Genomic DNA, 18,083 nt, shown 5'->3' on the forward strand with positions numbered 1-18,083 from the left:
GGCAAGATACAAGCGAGGGGATAACAATTTGGGTGTAACGTGAATAAATTATAATAATTTTTTTCAAGAGTGAAGGAGAGAGAAACGACAATAGAGAAAGAATGTGAAGATACAAGGAGTGAAATGGAAGGAGGAAAAAAATAGAAAAGATTGATTTACTTCCAGAAGACAAGAGCGGACTTAATATTAGACAATAATAGTGTAATAGGAAGGGAAAAGGATGGAGTGCAAAAGATCAGTTCTTCTAAGGACGAAGTCTGTACTTCGTTAAAGGAGCCAAATTCGATTATCTCCGACTCTAGCGATTCCAGCACAGGTGCTGGGCAGTGGGCGGGGCCCTGGCTCATCTCAGAGGTTGAGTTCTGCCAGAGCGTCTCTTGCGCTCAGGGGGCGGGGCCGCCTCACGCCTGGGGGCGGGGCCTTGGCGCCCTTACCCGCCCCAGAGGGCGGGGCCTGATCGCTAAATCGGCGCGGCTGAGCGGCAGCTCCGATTGGCGGCTTTTGAACCCGGAAGCAGTAGTGGGCGCTCGGAAGCTTCGGGAACGCGGGCCTGGGCGCGCAGCAGCTGCGGGATGGTCGGCGGTGGCGGGAAGCGCAGGCCGGGCGGGGCGGGGCCGCAGGTAGGCGAGGCGGGAGGCCTGGGTGTCAGGATGCTGTGGGCGGTGGCCCAGCGGAGGACTGCTCTGCTGGGGAACGGCCGGGGCAAGCCGTTCCTTTCCAGCCCCAGCAGGCTTCTCTGGGTGCAGTTCCCGCGAAGGGATGCAGCCGACCGACCGGTCATTCATTCATTCATTCATTCGTTCACTCATTACTCAGCTAATGGAAACTGAGGTCCAGTGGGAACCGCGAGTTGTAGAGGGGCTGCCAGGACGGCGGGGCACACGCGAACCTACATTTCACCCTCAACGTTTTGCTTGGGGTTAATGCTGGTGTGCAAAATAAAGTGCTGGGACGACTTTTGTTTTGTAACCCCTGGCTGGCCTCGAACACCCAGAGATCCTCCTACCTCTGCCCACCCCCCCCCCCCCAGGTGCTGGGAGTAAAGGCATTGCAACACCACCACCCAGCAAGAGGACATTTAAGGCAACGTAGGTTTGAAAATATTTGATGGCAGAGAAGAAAACTAAGAGACCTCCTTGATATTGACGTGTAAGAGATACAAGAGCACAAATGAGTGAGTGATAGATTGACCAGTATGAACTTTTACATGAGTTCGTGGGTTCCCCAAGCCTTCAGAAGCTAATAGGAGAAATTACACAGGAAACAAACGTTTAACAAAAGTTCCTCCAGCTATGTTTTAAATTAGATAGCACGAGGCTGTTGTTAAAGGCTTATCGGTCAGTGGATGATGCTTACGTTCACTTCATTTCTTACAAGTTAAAAATATGGTCTTAAAATCTAAATATTAGGGATTTGAGGATTCAGAAGCACTCTGTGTTCAAGTGTTGCAGGCTGCTTTGGCAGAATAACTAGTTTAACCGGAAATAAGAGATGACCTAGTAGAGTGTTGCTGGCTGGCAATGATAGCCAGTGACTGTTATCTGCTATGATTGTAGGAATTGAGCTATTCCTTATTTAAGACAAAAACAGTGATAATAGATACTACACTGTCTTCAGATAGATGAGCGTTCAAGGCAGAGAGGGGTTAAGTAACTTGCCCTAGGTGACAGCTGGAAACCAAGTTAAGTGTCAACCCAAAAGCCAGAGTGTTAGCACCGACTTGTAATCCCAGCACTTGTCAGACAGGCAATGGGACCAAAAGTTGTGTCGTCCTCAGCTATAGTGCAAATTCAAGGCCAACCTGAGCAGTGGTGCTTACCTCCTCCCTGATGACTTGAGTTCAGTCCCTGCAGCTCACTGGAGCTGGGGGAGGAGGAAATATGACCAAAATACATTGCATGAAATTTTTAAAATTAAAAAATAGCTTTGAAAATAAAAATAAAAAAAAAAAAGAACTACCCCCAGCTCTGCATCTACCCATGTAGGTGCCTTATGCTTTTTACCTAAACTTTTCTTGCTGCTTCTAGACTTTAGCTGTCACCCTGAACTTTGAGTTTTCCTTGCCTTCTTTTATGGTTTATTGTTTCCTAAAACAGCTTTTATGCTACGTCTTGTCTTAATCAATATTCTACTGCTGTGAAGAGACGCCATGACCACGGTAACTCTAATCGAAGAAACCGTTTAATTGGGGCTGGCTCATAGTTTTCAGAGGTTCAGTCCGTTATCCTCATGGCTGGCAGCATGGCAGCGAGGGGGCAGACATGATGCTGGAGAGGTGCTGGATCTGAAGGCAACAGGGAGGGACGGACCCTGGGCCTGGAATGGGGATTTTTGACACCTCAGAGTACATCCCTGGTGACACACTTCCTCCAACAAGGCCACCATTCCTAACCCTTTCAATTAGTGCCACTCTGTGGTAACCACGTATTCAAATTTATGAGGCCGTGGTTGCCATCCATATGAAAACCACCACACAACTAATCCTGAGGACTTAATCGGAATATTGTACTGAGATGGAGCCATGCTGTCGTACTGTGCTTCCCTTTCATTTATTAGGTGTACTCCATTGTTCGAAAGCCTTGTGTGTCCATTTTCCTGCTGGCAGTGCTACAGGACTCAAGACTAAGCAAGTCTTGGCGTTGCAAAGCCTTTTCTTAAATAAGTGGTTTCAGCTCAGGATTTACTCTCATTGCATTAGAGACTATTGATCCTTAACTCTACGTCTCCCCTCTCTTTTTGGAGTGTCAAAAGGAAGGTATTTGGTTTTAAATGGATGGTTAGTAATGATTGTGGTAAGTAGTTCAGATCTAACTATGTTTGGACTCCTATACAAACAGCCTTTTTTTCTTTATTAATGTTTTAGGTTAGAATACAAAATAATTGGTTTCATTCTGGCTTCTTCATACACATATGTGCCATTGTACTTCTTCTTGTTTGTTTTCAAAGATGGTTTCACTGTGTATCCATGATGGCTTTGCCCAGGCAATCCCCGTGAGTGCTCTGGTTAAGGAGTAATGATATTACAGGTGTGTGCCCCAGTACCTGGCAGAAACAGCTTTTATCTGATAAATCCCTTTGTATCCAGTTACTTCTGATAATTTGCTTCTGGTGTGTTTGAGTCTAAAGAAAAATCCTGATGACGTGATGACATCTTGTTCCCAGAATAGAATAAAAACCTTTGTGCCTTTCTGAAAGTTAAAATTTTTTTTTCATGTGTGTATGTGTGTGTGTGTGTGTGTGTGTGTTTCTGTTATTACCAAGAAGCACACTTAAAGCCATGCTTTGTGTGGGTATTTCCTGACCACCATATAAACCATTTCTACTTTGTACAAAAGAAACCTGGCATTTTACTTAAATATCATTAGCACATGCTTTTGTTATTGTTTTGTCTGTCTGGTTTCTACCTTTTGCTAAAGTGGAACAGTTAAGAGTCTGCAGTGGGCATGCAGAGGACCCAGGCTCAGGTCCTGTTATGTTGGGCAGCCTCAATCTCACAGAACTCCAGCTCCAGGGTACCCAGTGCCCCAGCACGGACAAACAGCACACGCTCACTTCACAATAATAAAAGCAAATCTTTAGAGAAATGTGCGTAGCTCCCGGAAACTGACCAACAGTAAGCAATATTAATATGCAAGGAGAGTTGCTGAGGTTACTTTTGGCAAACTAAAGCTGTGCATGCCTGTTTCAGTGTGAAAAGACAGTCGATGTGAAGAAAAGTAAATCCTCCGAAGCTGATGTCTCCAGTGACCTTCGCAAAGAAGTCGAAAATCTTTATAAGCTTTCCCTGCCTGAAGATTTCTATCATTTCTGGAAGTTCTGTGAAGAACTTGATCCTGAAAAGCCAGCTGGTGAGTTCATCCAGCATTTTTCTGCCCCTGTGACTGGAAAGGTTGACAGGAAACTAGAGGAAGGAGAGCAACAGCTCATAGAGAGAGATTCAGCCACATCTGGTGATCTGAGCCCGTTATACTCTCAGCAGTTAAAATACTGGTTTAGGGGCTGGAGAGATGGCTCAGAGGTTAAGAGCACTGGCTGCTCTCCTAGAGGTCCGGAGTTCAATTCCCAGCAACCACATGGTGGCTCACAACCATCTGTAATGAGATCTGGTGCCCTCTTCTTGTCTGCAGGTGTACATGCAGGCAGAGCACTATATACATGAAATAAAATTCTTTAAAAAAAAAAAAGATACTGGTTTGAGAGTATCACTAGTAGCCTGGGCTACACAGGGAGACCATCTTAAGAAAGAGAAGACAAAATAACATTCCCATAGTTCTTTCTGGTGAGAGAGGCGTAGTCATAGAGACAAGTGAGTATTTATGTTCACCAGTTTTCATGGCCATGACCTAAGTAAACAGTCCCCTAGGAGGGCAGGGTTGAGTCATGATAGTAAAGGTTTCTGACCATGTTTACTTGACTCTAATGCTTTGAGGCCTGTGATATGTGTCAGAAGATGCTCGCCTCATGCCACACAGGAAGCAAAGAACATTAGGGAGCAGGAGTCCTAGGATGGCATGAACCCTTCCAGGTCATTGACCCACTACTGGTCAGTCACAGTAATGTTACCAGCTGGGGACCATGCTATCAGTACCCGAGCCATTTTGGTTTAGTGTCATATACAAACTATAATGCCGCATCCGCTCCGTAATGCTATATATAGTATGCTGCTGTCCCCTATTGGCAAAGGCAAGCAGTTTCGGGACGTTACGTTCCTTTGAAGTGTGAAGGAAGATGAGCAGTTGTGTGTATTGACATTTTCCTTCTACACACTTGTCCTGCGGACTTGGTAAACTAAGAGTTTTCTTCAAGAGTGTTTACTGAACTGAGGGGGCGCTGCAGGCACTCTGAAGGTGTAAGTTGCTGCACAGCCTTCCTGGCTTTGTGGTGTAGAGGAATGTTAATTCAGAACGTGGCTGTTCTGGCAAGAGGTCACACCCAAGATCTTCTAGGCCTGTGTGATCCGGCTAGAATACAAACACTCCTTTATCTAGGAGACAGCAGGCTAACAGATCTGAGTTCAAGGCCAGCCTGGTATAAAGCAAGTATCAGGTAAAGAAAAACTTAGGTCCAGGCGTGGTGATACACGCCTTTAATCCTAAACACAGGGAAAGTTAGTTTGTAGAAGAAAGCATCCATGTTTGAAAGTGATGTCTAACTGAGTGGCAGAAAAGGTGATGAATTACAGAAAATTTGACAGAATAGGATATGCCCAACTCTCACGAGAAGAGAGCGGAAAAGGAAGCTACTTAAGAGGCAGTTTTACCAAGACAGTAATAGAGAGATGGGTTGCAGAGAGAGAACTCAGGTGAAGACGGAATGAGCCAAAAAATGAAAAGAAGTCAGAAGATTAGAGCAGATGGCTGAGTTAGTTTGAGTCCAAGCAGAGCAATTCCAGGCCAAGAGAGAAGCCAGATTAAATAAGTCAGCTGGGAAAAGAGTTTGAGCCAGAACAGCTGAGTTGAGCCAGCCAGCCCAGAGCTCAGAAAGAACAAGGGTGAGCTTACTAAGCTGTAAGTCTCAGAGGCTGACAACATTCTAGGCCTAGGTTAGCAGGAGGAGGCAGTTAGCCTCCCAGACAACAGTTGCACCAGGAGAACAAAATTACTTTTACATTGTGGTTTTCTTACTCTGCCCCTGTGGCATGTGGGGAAAAAAAGATGGCATCATTGAGGGTTAGGGTTCACAGATTATGTGAAAGACAAAAGAACCTGGAGTGACAGCTGAAGGAAAGGAATTTTTTTTCTATCCTTCACCTGTGTTGTCTCCTCCTTTCTCTGTAAGTTTGTTGCTATAGCAGATGGCAGTGAGCAAGGTAAGTGTGTGGCTCTTGTGCCTGAAAGCACGCAGAGCCGCTTGGCGAGGGCTACATAGAGGCAGGCGTGTTTGAAGTGGGAAGCTGATGCAGTTGTGAATTTAAGGGGAACATCTAAAGTTAGTGTCACATTTCTGTTCAACTGATTCCCTTTCCATTGAGTGAAAAGATTTTTACAGACTTTAAAACAACTGCTTAAGAATCATTAGAATGGGGAGGCAGAGGCAGCTGGATTTCTGAGTTTGAGGCCAGCCTGGTCTACACAGTGAGTTCCATAATAGCTAGGGCCGTGTAGAGAAACACTGTCTTAAAAAAAAAAAAAAAGGGAAAAGAAGAAAAAAATCCTTTAAAGCTGGGGCATGGTTCTCACCTTTAATACCAGCACAGATCAGGTGGATCTCTGATTTAAAGGCTAGCCCAGTCTACACAAAGTTCTAGCATAGCCAGGGCTAATACTGAGACCTTGTCTCCAAAGAGGTTGGTGGGAGGGAAGGAAAACAGTCATCGTGGTAAAGGCATTATTTGCTGTTTGCCTCTAGAAAGTGTTGCCTAAGTAAGTGTATTTTCCTTACAGATGCACTTGCCACAAGCCTCGGACTTCGGTTAGTGGGTCCTTATGACATCCTTGCTGGGAAACATAAAATGAAGAAAAAATCCACAGGCTTGAACTGTAATCTTCACTGGAGGTTTTACTATGATCCTCCTGAGTTCCAGACCATTGTTATTGGAGATAATAAAACGCAATACCACATGGGATATTTCAGGTAAAGGATCTTCTCTTCTCTGCTATTAATGAGTCTTCATAGCCTTGCCCCGCAGCCCTCTCAGTGAAAGGCTCGCCTTCCTCTTCCCCATGCCTCCATGGTCTGTCTGTCTGTTTTCGTCTGTCTGTTATTCTGGCTTCCTTTCACCTCTTCAGCCTGCACCAAGCTTCCCTGGTTGCTTTTGCTCTTTGAATATAAAGTTTGTTTTTCTTCTGGGTTCAGAAGAGCTTCTTTGCAGCTCAAGTGGGATAATGCAGACCAGCTGTTTGACCTCAACGATGCACTTCCAGGCACGAGAGGGCTAGCAGGCTGGTCCTGATGACAGTATGCCCGTGGGTGACTTTCTGCCACTCAGCTTCCCTTTAGCACATATTTGGTAGGAATATTGTGAGAATTAAGCTAATGCCTGCAGATACTGCCAAACGTTAGCAGATAAGGTAGTGTGAGAAACAGCTTGTCCCCTTGCAGCGGGAGTGCTGTGCTGTAAAGTCAAACAGATGAGGTGTGGCTAGCAGGTGGCTGCTGTGCAGAAACCCATGGGCTGGGAATGGGGTCAGATGGCTTCTGTTCCTGGCTTTGACACTGACTTCTAGAAACTTAGCCAAGAATCTTAACCTCTCTCTACTGGTTCCTTTGATTTTAAAATAAAAGGGTTGGATGTATACATAGTAGATTCTTTGTGTTTTATGGTCTGACCTGTCCTTTTTGCTTTTACTCCACTTTTCTGTCCTTGCTTTAAAAAAAAATATATTCCAACATGAAAGTCATCTGCGGTTGTTTATAATATTCCTTTGACAGACTTTCCCGTTTAATTAGGCACTAAGAACCTTAGCTTTAGATTCTGATATAAATTTGTTGTAGACAGTCTGAAGATACTGGGAGCTTAAACCTAGCAAGTTTTTCTTTTTACAGGTAAGAATTTGTCTATAAACCTATTTTTCTGCTTGTTGGCATTATAAATTATGGATAACTAAACATTTATTATCTTTTGCTAAAACAGGGATTCTCCTGATGAACTTCCTGTATATGTGGGTACAAATGAAGCAAAGAAAAATTGTATAATTATTCAAAATGGAGATAACGTGTTTGCTGCCATCAAGTAAGCTGTCCTTTCAATTCTCTCAGTTCTTTGTTTGCATGTCTATGACACGTTACCAAGTAGGACTGTGGTGACTTCAACGCTGCAGATGCCTAGAGCTCACTCCTGCTGCTTGTCTTCCAATACTTATGTAACTGCTTACTTAATGGACATATTGCTGAACCTGGGCTGAGCTCTGAACATGTGGCAGAGCATGTTCTTAGCATGTCAACCCCCCTCCTCCCTCACCCTCCTCACCCCCCAGTTTATCCCCTACAGTGCAAAAAATGTGAGTAATGCTTAATCGTAATCTCAGATGCTCATGCTGAGGTACAGTTTTCAGGAGTGTTTCCAGAATCCTTGGGGGGGGGGGGGGCTGGAGGGCTGCTAGAACACACTGAGCCTCCAGGGGTAGCAGTTGGATGACTACTGTCTCATCCATGGCGTTCATCTATGCTGTTACCAAGAAGTTGGGAGCCAGACTGCTCTCTCTGTCAAGCAGCCCCAGGGCCATATCATTGATCTGTAGTTGTACCGGAAAGGTCACTGCTCTGCCCTCTGCCACTCAGCTCCATGAAGCTAAGGCTAAGGCTGAGGTGGTAAAGTCTCCTCTACAGCTGTTCTAGCTTGCATGAAGTGGGAATGCAGAAGCATGGCCACTCCTTCCCACCCTTCCTTCAGCCTTGAGAGAGTTGCTTCTGCTGGGGATAAGCCAGGTCCCATGTGGAATCAGTTAAAAAACAGCATGGGAAATGCATCAATTATTCATGTAGGAAGGGGTCAGAATCCAGCTGAACAAACCAACTGGCATCGGCCAGGCATGATTTGAAGACATTCCTTGGTAGGTATGCGGTTTATGTTGTAATTCAACAAGATAATCTTTGTCACTTGAAATAGGCCTTTTTGTATGACTCTAAAGAGCTGTATCCCTGTGACTGATAAGTACAATTTATTATTAAAGAATTCAAACCAAGTCAACCCTAAGTGACCGCAGTTCTGTGCTATGCTCACTGGAATACCTGAGGATAGCCACATTCTGTTCTTTCTCTTGGAAGACTTTGGAGTCCTAGGTGACATTTGCCTGGGATTTGTAATTGGTGTAGGTTCTTTTTCTCCCTGGGGTTGGTTTTTTTTGTTGTTGTTTCGGTTTTGACCCCAGGGCCATGAGCATCCTAGGCAAGTGCCGACTATTTAAGTTATAGCCCTGGCCTTGGTACCATTCTTCTAAACCCTTAAGACTCATCACTCACCTTAAATTGCCATTTCCTGTATTAGAGATTATAGTTGCTTACTGGATGTTGTCTCTCTTGTGCTGGCATGGAAGCCCATGAGGGCAGGGCTGTGATTTACAAGGTGTGTTCCCTAGTAGATGCGCCATAAGTCACCTTAGAAGCACCTTAGCATATAAATGTATCTCTTTTAAAATTTTTAGTGCTGGGGACCAAACTCAGGACATTATCATTATAAATTGTTACAAAAACAAATTACAGAATACCACATCTAGCAATAAGGAAGATAAGGTAAATTTAAAACACTTGCATATTATAAATGCCGCTATTCCACCTGTTGTGAAGAGGGCAAATAACAGAATAGAGTAAGTCTATTTTTCCCTTTCTAATGCATGTGGAAAATAATCTAGACTCAAAATTTTTAATCTTTAGACAGCAGGAATGACGTTTTATCTTTCTTTCCTTCCCTAAAACTAAATGCTACAGTGATTTTTGAACCGATGGACCTGTGGCAGTCCATACCACCTTACATACAGTGTAGTAATACAGGGGTTCTGTGTTTCTGTTAGTTTGTGTACCAGTGGCACAAAGGCTGTGCTGGGTAGTGTGGTTGGCACCTTTGTGAGGGCCAGTGTGCTGATGCTCTCTAAGTGAGCAGTCTTGCTTTGTTCATCGCTCAGCATGAGCAGGTGTGCTTAAAGACGTCGGTGGTGCACGTCTCCACATGCATTAGATCCCTGCAGGGCAGTGCAGCTGAACATTGTGTACGATGAAATGGGAGATAGGTAGCAAGCACATCTGCACATTGAACTACTATGAGTTGTGAGTTGAACTTTCACCTACTTTTGCTGAGAGGGAGTGACTGACGTAGACTTTATTTGGGCACAAGTTCTTGGGAGCAGACATTTTATCAAACCAAAGGAATGGTCAATTATATTTGGTGTCATTGATAAAATTGAAGGCTTAGCAAAAATGAGAAATGCAAGGAACCACCATGGTGAGCTTGACAGCTTTTCACTAGAACTTGCTCAGAATAGTCATGAATGTGATGTTTTTCATGTTGCATAATGGGATGAACTCGGTGTAATGAGCAGTTTCAACATTTGGAAGATTTACATAACTTAGTGAACCAGTATGTTCCAAATAACCATCTATAAAGCACGCATGAGTAATGCTTTATTTGGACCTGTAGGCATTCCAGTGGGTCTAACAGAATGTTGTGATCACTGCTTCAGTTTGCACATTGCATGTCTTAAACATCACTTAGCAGTGTTGAAGCTGATAGTAGCTTAGAGTGGTACAGAAATGATCTCAAGCGCTTGACAGATACAGGGCCTTGGAGGCTGTGCAACACCTTACTCGGGATAACAGAAGGAAGTGTTTTTGCGAAGCAGCAGTGTATGTGTGAGTGTGTCTAAGTGTACGTGGGGTCTCCCAGCCTCCTTGAGAGGGTTTGAGGATAGGATTCATTCATACTTTGGACAGGATCAGATCTAATGGTTAATACAGCTCTTGCTATACAGTCCCATGATGTTAAATTAAGCACCTGTGCTGCAACAAGGAGAGCTGAGTTTTATGGTTTGGGTCTCCATATGTGGTCCATCCTTACTATCCTTTGTACCTCAGTTTCCTGATATGTAAAGACGAGTGAAGAATTACATGCATGCACATGTTTATACATGGAACACATTGCCATCCGTTTCAGGGAGCTCTCTGTAGCCCAAATCATTTTTATCTACATGAACAGCTAATCCTGCACCATGAATTATTAGTCTAAATAACTACTGCAAATCCCTAATGTAGGTTGCAAATAGAAGTCAGTTTATTCCAGGGCTCTGCTACCAGGGTGGGTGTTTTTAACGTAAAAACCCCCTTTGTGACAGCACACTTGTGTTTCCCCTCGAGCCAGTCCTCTCCAAGGCACTTGCCATATCTCAGTTTCCAGCAGCAAGACTTAGAACTCAGGCTCTTCTTTTTGATTGTTTTCCCTCCAGTGTTTACAATGAAGATGCCCAATATAGAAACGTTAGCTGTGTCTGCAGCTGGCGGCTTCTTCCTTGTTTGAGTCAACCTCTGAGGGCTTTGGAGAGAAGGACTGCAGAGAACTTGGCGTTTTTATCTCAGCTCCTTGACCTCTGTGCTGAATAGAGGCTAGCCGTATAACAAGGGCTTTCACTTCTTTTCCAGATTATTCTTGATGAAAAAACTTAAGGAAGTAACAGATAGAAAGAAAGCTAGCATTTTGAAAGACATAGACGAAAAACTCACAGAAGCAGCCAGGAAACTGGGCTACTCACTGGACCAGAAGAGCACTAAGATGAGACAGAGAGACAAGAAGGTAGGTCCACCTGGCTACCGCAGGGGCTCCTGGGTAGCACTGGAGCAGGGCTCAGGTCACCCCTGCAGGCTGAGGCCTCTAACTGGAACCTGTGCCTGTGGTTGCATAACTCATCCTCGCCTCATAAGCTTGCTGTATTGGCCATTGTCTAAAGGTAAATCAGAGCAGCTTTGGGCTTGATTAGTGCACCTCATTTTCTGATGGCTAAGGTCTCATTTCAGTGCAGGGTATTTTATGGGTGGTGTTTTATACTTCTGAGTGACTTAACAAAGACCTCAAAGATGGTCTAGGTAAGAAACATTATGGGTTAGGACCTGCTCATTTTCTCCTGATTCCTCCCTGACCCTATCAGCGTTTTCTAGTGCCTGCAGTGTGAGGAAGTGTTTTATAAAAGAGCAAGCAATGCTCAGGTTTGGGGTGCTTTGGGTTTTTCAGTTATGAATGTCACAGTAAGTCAATAGATATGTGAAAGAATGTTGGTTTTACGGGCATTCCTCATAAGCACTGGGTGAGTGAGAGCTGGTGTTCTCCTCCAGCCTTTCACTGCTGTCTTCTGGAGCTGTGCTCTCTGCACATGCTAAGCCACACGAAGTCCTTGTTACTTCTGGATGCGCTGGCACTGTGCAAATATCTTAGTGTCCTTATGACCTGCTTCATTCTCTGACCTTATTCAGAGGCAAAGGTCAAGCACTGCCACTAAAGACCAGACACTGAGAGAACAGAAATCGTTTCTAAAGACTTATATTTTAACATTAGTTACAGTAGTATTTAACATTTTGTACTCTTTTGCCTTTCTGGTTCTCAAGGAAAACTTATTAGGAGAAAGGAAAATGCACCTTACCTTGCTATTACATATTCTGAGGGTGTTTTGACTAGGTGAGCTTTGGGATGCAATGGTCAGCATGTTCTTTGAGAAGACCCTTGTTTTTTCTGCTAATTAGTTCAGAGACTTTCATAATGCTTTCCCCATCTACAAATATGATTGAAACTTAAATGTCATGCTGTGCTTATTCTGACTCCTTCCAACTCTATATTTCTCATTAAAAGACAGCTACTAATACAAATACAAGGAAAACCATTTATAAGAGAATTATGATTTTTCTCCTATGTTGACAGTTCTTTTTAATCTGTATATAATTTTTACTGTTACAGTGAGCTCTTTATTTAATTCATGCTTTACTATTTCTGAAAAATTCAGCTCGAATGGTATGTTAGTGACTTTGTCCTAGCAGATTAGCAGAGTCTGAATTTTACTATGTTACAGTGTTATACAGCATTATATTGTGCAGCACTATTTTCACATTGGTAGCACCTTGTAGCACTTTTAAAGTCTGTGTCAGTCATATTTGCCCTACAAGAAATCTGTATAGAATGGAAGAAAGTTTGCATTTCCTCTAGTATCTTAGTTTTGTCTTCACATTTAAGAGTGAAAGCCAAACATAAGATAATCTGATGTGAAGATTAAAATGATAAGGCTGTAATTTTTTTCCTGAATCATGATCAGTGTTTGAAAATTCCTTTTGAATATTTTGTTTTTGGGGATAGCTTAGCAAAAGGTGATGAAATAAGTGGAGGGAGGGCTAAAGGAAAGTGAGGTGAAGTAACTTTTAACGTCCCTAGGCCTAGGTAAAAACTTTAAAAGTGGAGAACATATTTAGACTGTATTTTTCTTCTTTCTTGGAAGCTTTCACTAGACTACACAAGTGGAATATTGAAAGTACCAAGACCAAGTATACATTGGTGCATATTTGTAACCCCAGCACTGAGCAAGAAAATAAAAAATTCAAGCCAAGGGCTGGAGAGATGGCTTAGCAGTTAAGAACACTGTTTGCTCTTCCAGAGGACCAGGGTTTGACTCCCAGGACCCACATGGAAGTTCACTACTGCCATCTCTAACTACCTCCAGCAAATCTGATGCCCTTTCTGGCCTCCCCAGGCACCAGGCATAACATCCCAGCAAAACACTCACGCACATACAATGAAAAGGTTGAAATAATTTCAAGTCAGCCTGAGATAATACTTAAATAAAAAAAAAAGTAGCAGAACTAAAGAAAAAGAATAGAAAGTAATGCTAAACGAATGTTAATTGGAAGGTTTATAACTGTGGGCTTCTGCAGCTGGGCCTGTTATCATCTTGCACATGAATGATTAAAACTAAACTAGCCATGCGGTTTGTCCATCAAGGCACTATTTAGAACTATCCTGCATTTGCTCCCATTCAGGAAATGATGACTTTTGTGCAGTTTGCTAATGATGAATGTGGGAGTTTATTAATGAGCCAAAGTTTCTCATGCCAAAACCGGGAATCTGGCTTTGGCAGTATCAGTGAGTTCTGTCATTTTCCCACAAACTCCACACTATCCCATCGTCCTTTCAGGCCCAGTCTCCATGCTTTCTGCCTAGAGAGGACTGCTATTCTGACTTGCCTCCTCTACCAGTACTGGTTGTTCCTGCCATGTCAAGACAAACTTGTAAATGACTAGTATTAATTTAATCCATTTGCTTTATCTTATAATTACTTCAAATGCTTGACTTCTGATTTTAAAGAAATAGAATCTCCCCAAGATCCAGATTTACTGAGATAATGTCCATGGCTGCTCTGTTGTGAAAATACCCAGGGTTTATGTGTGTTGAGGTCAGGAGGTAGGTCTTCTGTTCTTTTGGGTCTGTTCACAAGGTCTCATTTTGTGGTTTTTGGTGATTTGGTTTTTTCTTCTTGAATTTAGGTTGTGACAAAGACTTTTCATGGTGCAGGCTTGGTTGTTCCTGTAGATAAAAACGATGTTGGCTACAGAGAGCTCCCTGAAACAGACGGTAATGTGTTCCATGTGTAAACATGTGCATGTATGTCTGTACACATGGAGAAAGCTTCCTCTTGTGATGGGAAATAGTTGTTAAGAGCAATCTCAGGCTTCAGGTAGACTTATGTGAGTAAAAATTGCACTCATAGCTTGGTTTTGAGCAAGCTAGTGTCACTAAACTTTATCTTTTTCATCTGCAGAATAGGCAGTGATGTCCATTTCATTGGGTATCTGGAATGGGAAAGGATATAAAGTACTTAGTATGATGTCACATCATGCTCCAAGCAAGGTGAACACTTTTAAGAATGGGAGGGATAGCCAGGCATGGTGCCACAAGCCTTTAATCCTGGCCCTTGGGAGGCAGAGGCCTGCCTGGTCTACAAAGCCAATTCAGGACAGCCAAGACTACCCTGTCTCAAAGAAACAAACACAAAACAAACAAACAAAAGGATGTGAGGTTTTTTAACTCATTGCTCAGATGATTTCTTCTAGCCTGCGTTAGAACTTTTGACACGGTAATGATTGAAGAGTGAGCACTAGGCCAGAGTCACAAAGCACAAGTTCTTTGAGAACATTCTAGTTTCCTTACAGCTACAATACTATTTCACACAGTACCACATCAAGTACCCAAACCTTCTCTGTTGAAAGTCATGTGTTGCTGTCTCTTTACTCTGAGCACCCCTACTGGCACTCTTTATATTTTTGTTTCTATGGGTATAAATTTAAAGAGAATCCAAATTAGTACCTCCTCAAGGAAGCAAATGCCCCACCTCATATAATGGCCAGCTGCTCCTCAGGACTAAGCAAGTCTTAGGAATTATCAGTCTTTAGGGTTTTTATGTGGTGTATCCAGCCAGTAAGTTGGGGCATATTGTGTGACAATTTGTATTTAATCCTATTTACTATATAGCTTTTCTATTGCTCTAGAAATTTGTAGGGGGCAACTGACTCTGGCTGAGGTGTCCTATAACTCCTGAACATTTCACATGCAGCTAGTGCCACTGACAAATGACATTAAGTGTTTAAAATTTTGTTAGGTATATTGATTATATGTTGAAATAGCGCCGTATAAGTAGTATTGAGTTAAACATCTTTAGTTTCTTCTATTTTTAGTTTGGGTGTGGTGGGCAGGGTGGGAGGGCGGGGGAGTGCGAGAAAGGGCTCAACACATGACCTGGAGTGCATATGAACGTCTAAGGTAACTCTTGCGAGTTGGTCTCATGCTGCCTCATGGGATCTCGTGATCAACTCAGATGGCCAGGCCTGTGTACGGGCGCCTCCAACCCACTGACTGGGCCCTATCACCAGCCCTCTTTTTCACAGTGGTTACTATAAAAATGTGAGTTATGTATGCAGTCGTCCTGTAATTTTCTCTCCCACACTGATATGTCTAGTCTGTTCCCTGAAGGCAGAGGTAATCAGTATCTGGGAAGGACTGGGAGTTCTGGCTTCACTTGAGCCAGAAGTAACATGACTGACATTCTGAATTACAGCATGGCAGGCTAATAAGATGGTATCAGTTGAGTTAGGAAAAGGAAGGCCCTACTTAAAATCTACTATTAATGTTTGTGTGACTTTGTATTTGATGTCTTTACATCATCAATTTCTTCCAGCTGACCTTAAGAGAATTTGCAAGGCAATTGTCGAGGCCGCGAGTGATGAGGAGAGACTAAAAGCATTTGCTCCCATTCAGGAAATGATGACTTTTGTGCAGTTTGCTAATGATGAATGTGATTATGGCATGGGGCTGGAATTAGGAATGGACCTCTTTTGCTATGGCTCTCATGTGAGTAAAAACTTTACCCTTCCCCATTGCTCCATACACACACTCAAGTTTGCACTTACATTCCCAAGTTCCAATGCTGGCAAGATATGGATCCAGTTTGTATTTCAAAGTTAACTTTTTGTAGTACTTGTAAAGTTCTAAAACTGCTTGAAATCTTATATTCTGGCAAAGGTGAATAGCGAAACTGTTACCTCAAGTTTATATTAAACTCAGCGTACATATCAATATTCCAGGGATATGCCATCTTTTTGGTGTATAGGCTTGTGGGTGTGTATGTAGGGACACACACACCTTTCCTTTGGCTCTGTTTCTGCTGGGAGGGGGTTGTTATCTACTACCTTGTCTTGAGTACTATTTTCAAATATTTTAATACTGGAGCTAGTGGTGCATGGTGTTCCTTAAGAACACTAGCCGCTATCAGTGCTACTTTTAACTGTAGGTGCCTCAGAATGGAAAGCCCCATTAGGCTTAGTTATGAATGGTATTATCATCCCTAGTTGTATAAGGCTGGGCAGGCTTTTTCAGTACCATTTTATCTTTTTTCCTGCCTGCAAAATTGCCTTCCATGTGTGCATACAGGTTTCTCATTGTATCTCTGGTAAGTCACTGGGAGAGCACCTTCTCCAGGCTGAGAGGCAGTCCCATTCCAGCATCTTAAGTCAGTGACTCACAAACTGCAGACGCTTGGGAGCCACTGTGGCTATTGTTAATGCAAATATTTTAGCAGGGCAGAGATGAGGCCCTTGTGGTACTAACATCCCCAGGGCACAGGAATGCCACCACTTTAAAAACCATGCTCAGGAGCAAGACTAAGCCAGTAGCTCTCTAACTTGAGTGTGCACCACAGTCATCTGGAGGGCTTGTTTGCAGATCAGTGCTTCCCTGTCCCCTATTTTGACTGAGTTATGGGTAGGTCCTGACAAACTGATGCAACTGCTGAAGAACCCTGTATGTATACCACTTCTGTGTTGCTTGCTATCAGTAAAAAGTATACAAAGTGTTAGACATAATGATATCATTGTCACAGAGGACCTAACTGTAAATTCCATTAAGATGTGAAATAGGCAAAAGGAAAAAAAAATCTAGCTTAATGGTGTGAGAATCGTGTGTAATGAAAAGATTTGGTACATTATATATTGTAAGTGCTTAAATAAATGCCTACTATTTCTTAGCCAAAGAATGTGATGTTGCTGGGTTTCCCACTAATGTGTATGTAACAGCAATACTGTAAAAGCTATTCAGTAAACCTAAGACTGAACTCTTGGGAAGAAATGTTTACATGGTAGAGATTGAGTCTGAGAGTAAAAGGGAGAGAGAAGGGGGTGGAGAGACGGGGTGAGGGCTGGGGGGTGGAGGTGCTGGAAAGTTGGCCCAGTGGTTAAGAGCACCACTTTTCTTCCAGAGGCCCTGGGTTCGAGCATCCACATAGCAGCTCACAACTGTCTGCAATTCCAGTATTAGGGGATCTGACATTCTCTTCTGACCTCCTTGGACACCAAATATGTGGCACATACTTAAGCAAAACACAATTGTTTTTTAAAAAAATGATAAAGTGATTTGAAATCTCTTATTTGGCATACCTATTACAAGGTCTATAAAAAACATCTTAACAGGTGAAAATAGTTTAAGGAGAAAAGGCATTTGATGGTAGTTGGGGACCAAAAAAAAGTTGATAAGATATGTTTGTTTGTTTGTTTTTGAGGTGAACAATTGCCTCTTGGACAGAGCAGCAGGTGCACAAGTGCTTTTCAACCCATTGTCATTTTCTTAACTTGATGTTATGCTCTTTGCTTTTCAGTATTTTCACAAAGTTGCTGGCCAGCTTTTACCTCTTGCATATAATCTGTTGAAGAGGGATCAGTTTGCAAAAATTATTGAAGATCACCTGGCAAGCAGAAGTAAAGAGAACATAGACCAGCTTGCAGGATGAGTAAGCTGTCTGCTGATGTAGTGCTGTAAAGGGTGCTTTGTTTTTAAGGAACAGAGAAATACATGATGGAAACTTTATTAAAAACTTTCACAATATGCCTCTTCTAATGATTTTTTTCTTTCACATGCTAATTAGTAAATGGCACTCCTCTTAACATTTTAGAAATTTTTTTTTTTTTTTTTTTTTTTTTTTTTGGTTTTTTGAGACAGGGTTTCTCTGTGTAGCCTTGGCCATCCTAGACTCACTTTGTAGACCAGGCTGGCCTCGAACTCACAGCGATCCGCCTGCCTCTGCCTCCCGAGTGCTTTTAGTTTCCAAGGTACTTTTCTGAGTACTCTCCCCAATATT

The 18,083-nt window shown here is 42.9% G+C and overlaps 1 protein-coding gene across 2 annotated transcripts; it reads left to right on the top strand.

Moving 5' to 3' along the window:
* Positions 1-466: 466 nt before the first annotated feature.
* Positions 467-17,830, top strand: HPF1 (histone PARylation factor 1). 2 transcript variants are annotated; one of them, XM_084760054.1, is made up of 9 exons: positions 481-620; positions 2,947-3,026; positions 3,689-3,848; positions 6,384-6,573; positions 7,574-7,672; positions 11,068-11,218; positions 13,945-14,032; positions 15,633-15,805; positions 17,604-17,830. In XM_084760054.1, the coding sequence occupies exons 2-9, from the start codon at positions 3,015-3,017 to the stop codon at positions 17,733-17,735; spliced, it is 1,005 nt and encodes a 334-aa protein (XP_084616180.1). In that variant the 5' UTR covers positions 481-620; positions 2,947-3,014; the 3' UTR covers positions 17,736-17,830. The 2 variants fall into 2 exon arrangements, with proteins under 2 accessions (XP_084616179.1, XP_084616180.1); XM_084760053.1 differs by lacking the exon at positions 2,947-3,026 and having other exon boundaries at positions 467-620.
* The last annotated feature ends 253 nt before the right edge of the window (positions 17,831-18,083 follow it).

Source organism: Acomys minous, assembly GCF_964271855.1.
Source record: "Acomys minous genome assembly, chromosome: 15".
Taxonomy (NCBI): Eukaryota; Metazoa; Chordata; class Mammalia; order Rodentia; family Muridae; genus Acomys; species Acomys minous.

Excerpts from the sequence above, each read along its gene's own strand:
- HPF1 (XM_084760053.1), top strand. The coding sequence starts at position 573 with ATGGTCGGCGGTGGCGGGAAGCGCAGGCCGGGCGGGGCGGGGCCGCAG. Across the intron at positions 3,849-6,383 it reads TGATCCTGAAAAGCCAGCTG|ATGCACTTGCCACAAGCCTC; the intron begins GTGAGTTCATCC and ends TTTTCCTTACAG. Across the intron at positions 7,673-11,067 it reads AACGTGTTTGCTGCCATCAA|ATTATTCTTGATGAAAAAAC; the intron begins GTAAGCTGTCCT and ends CTTCTTTTCCAG.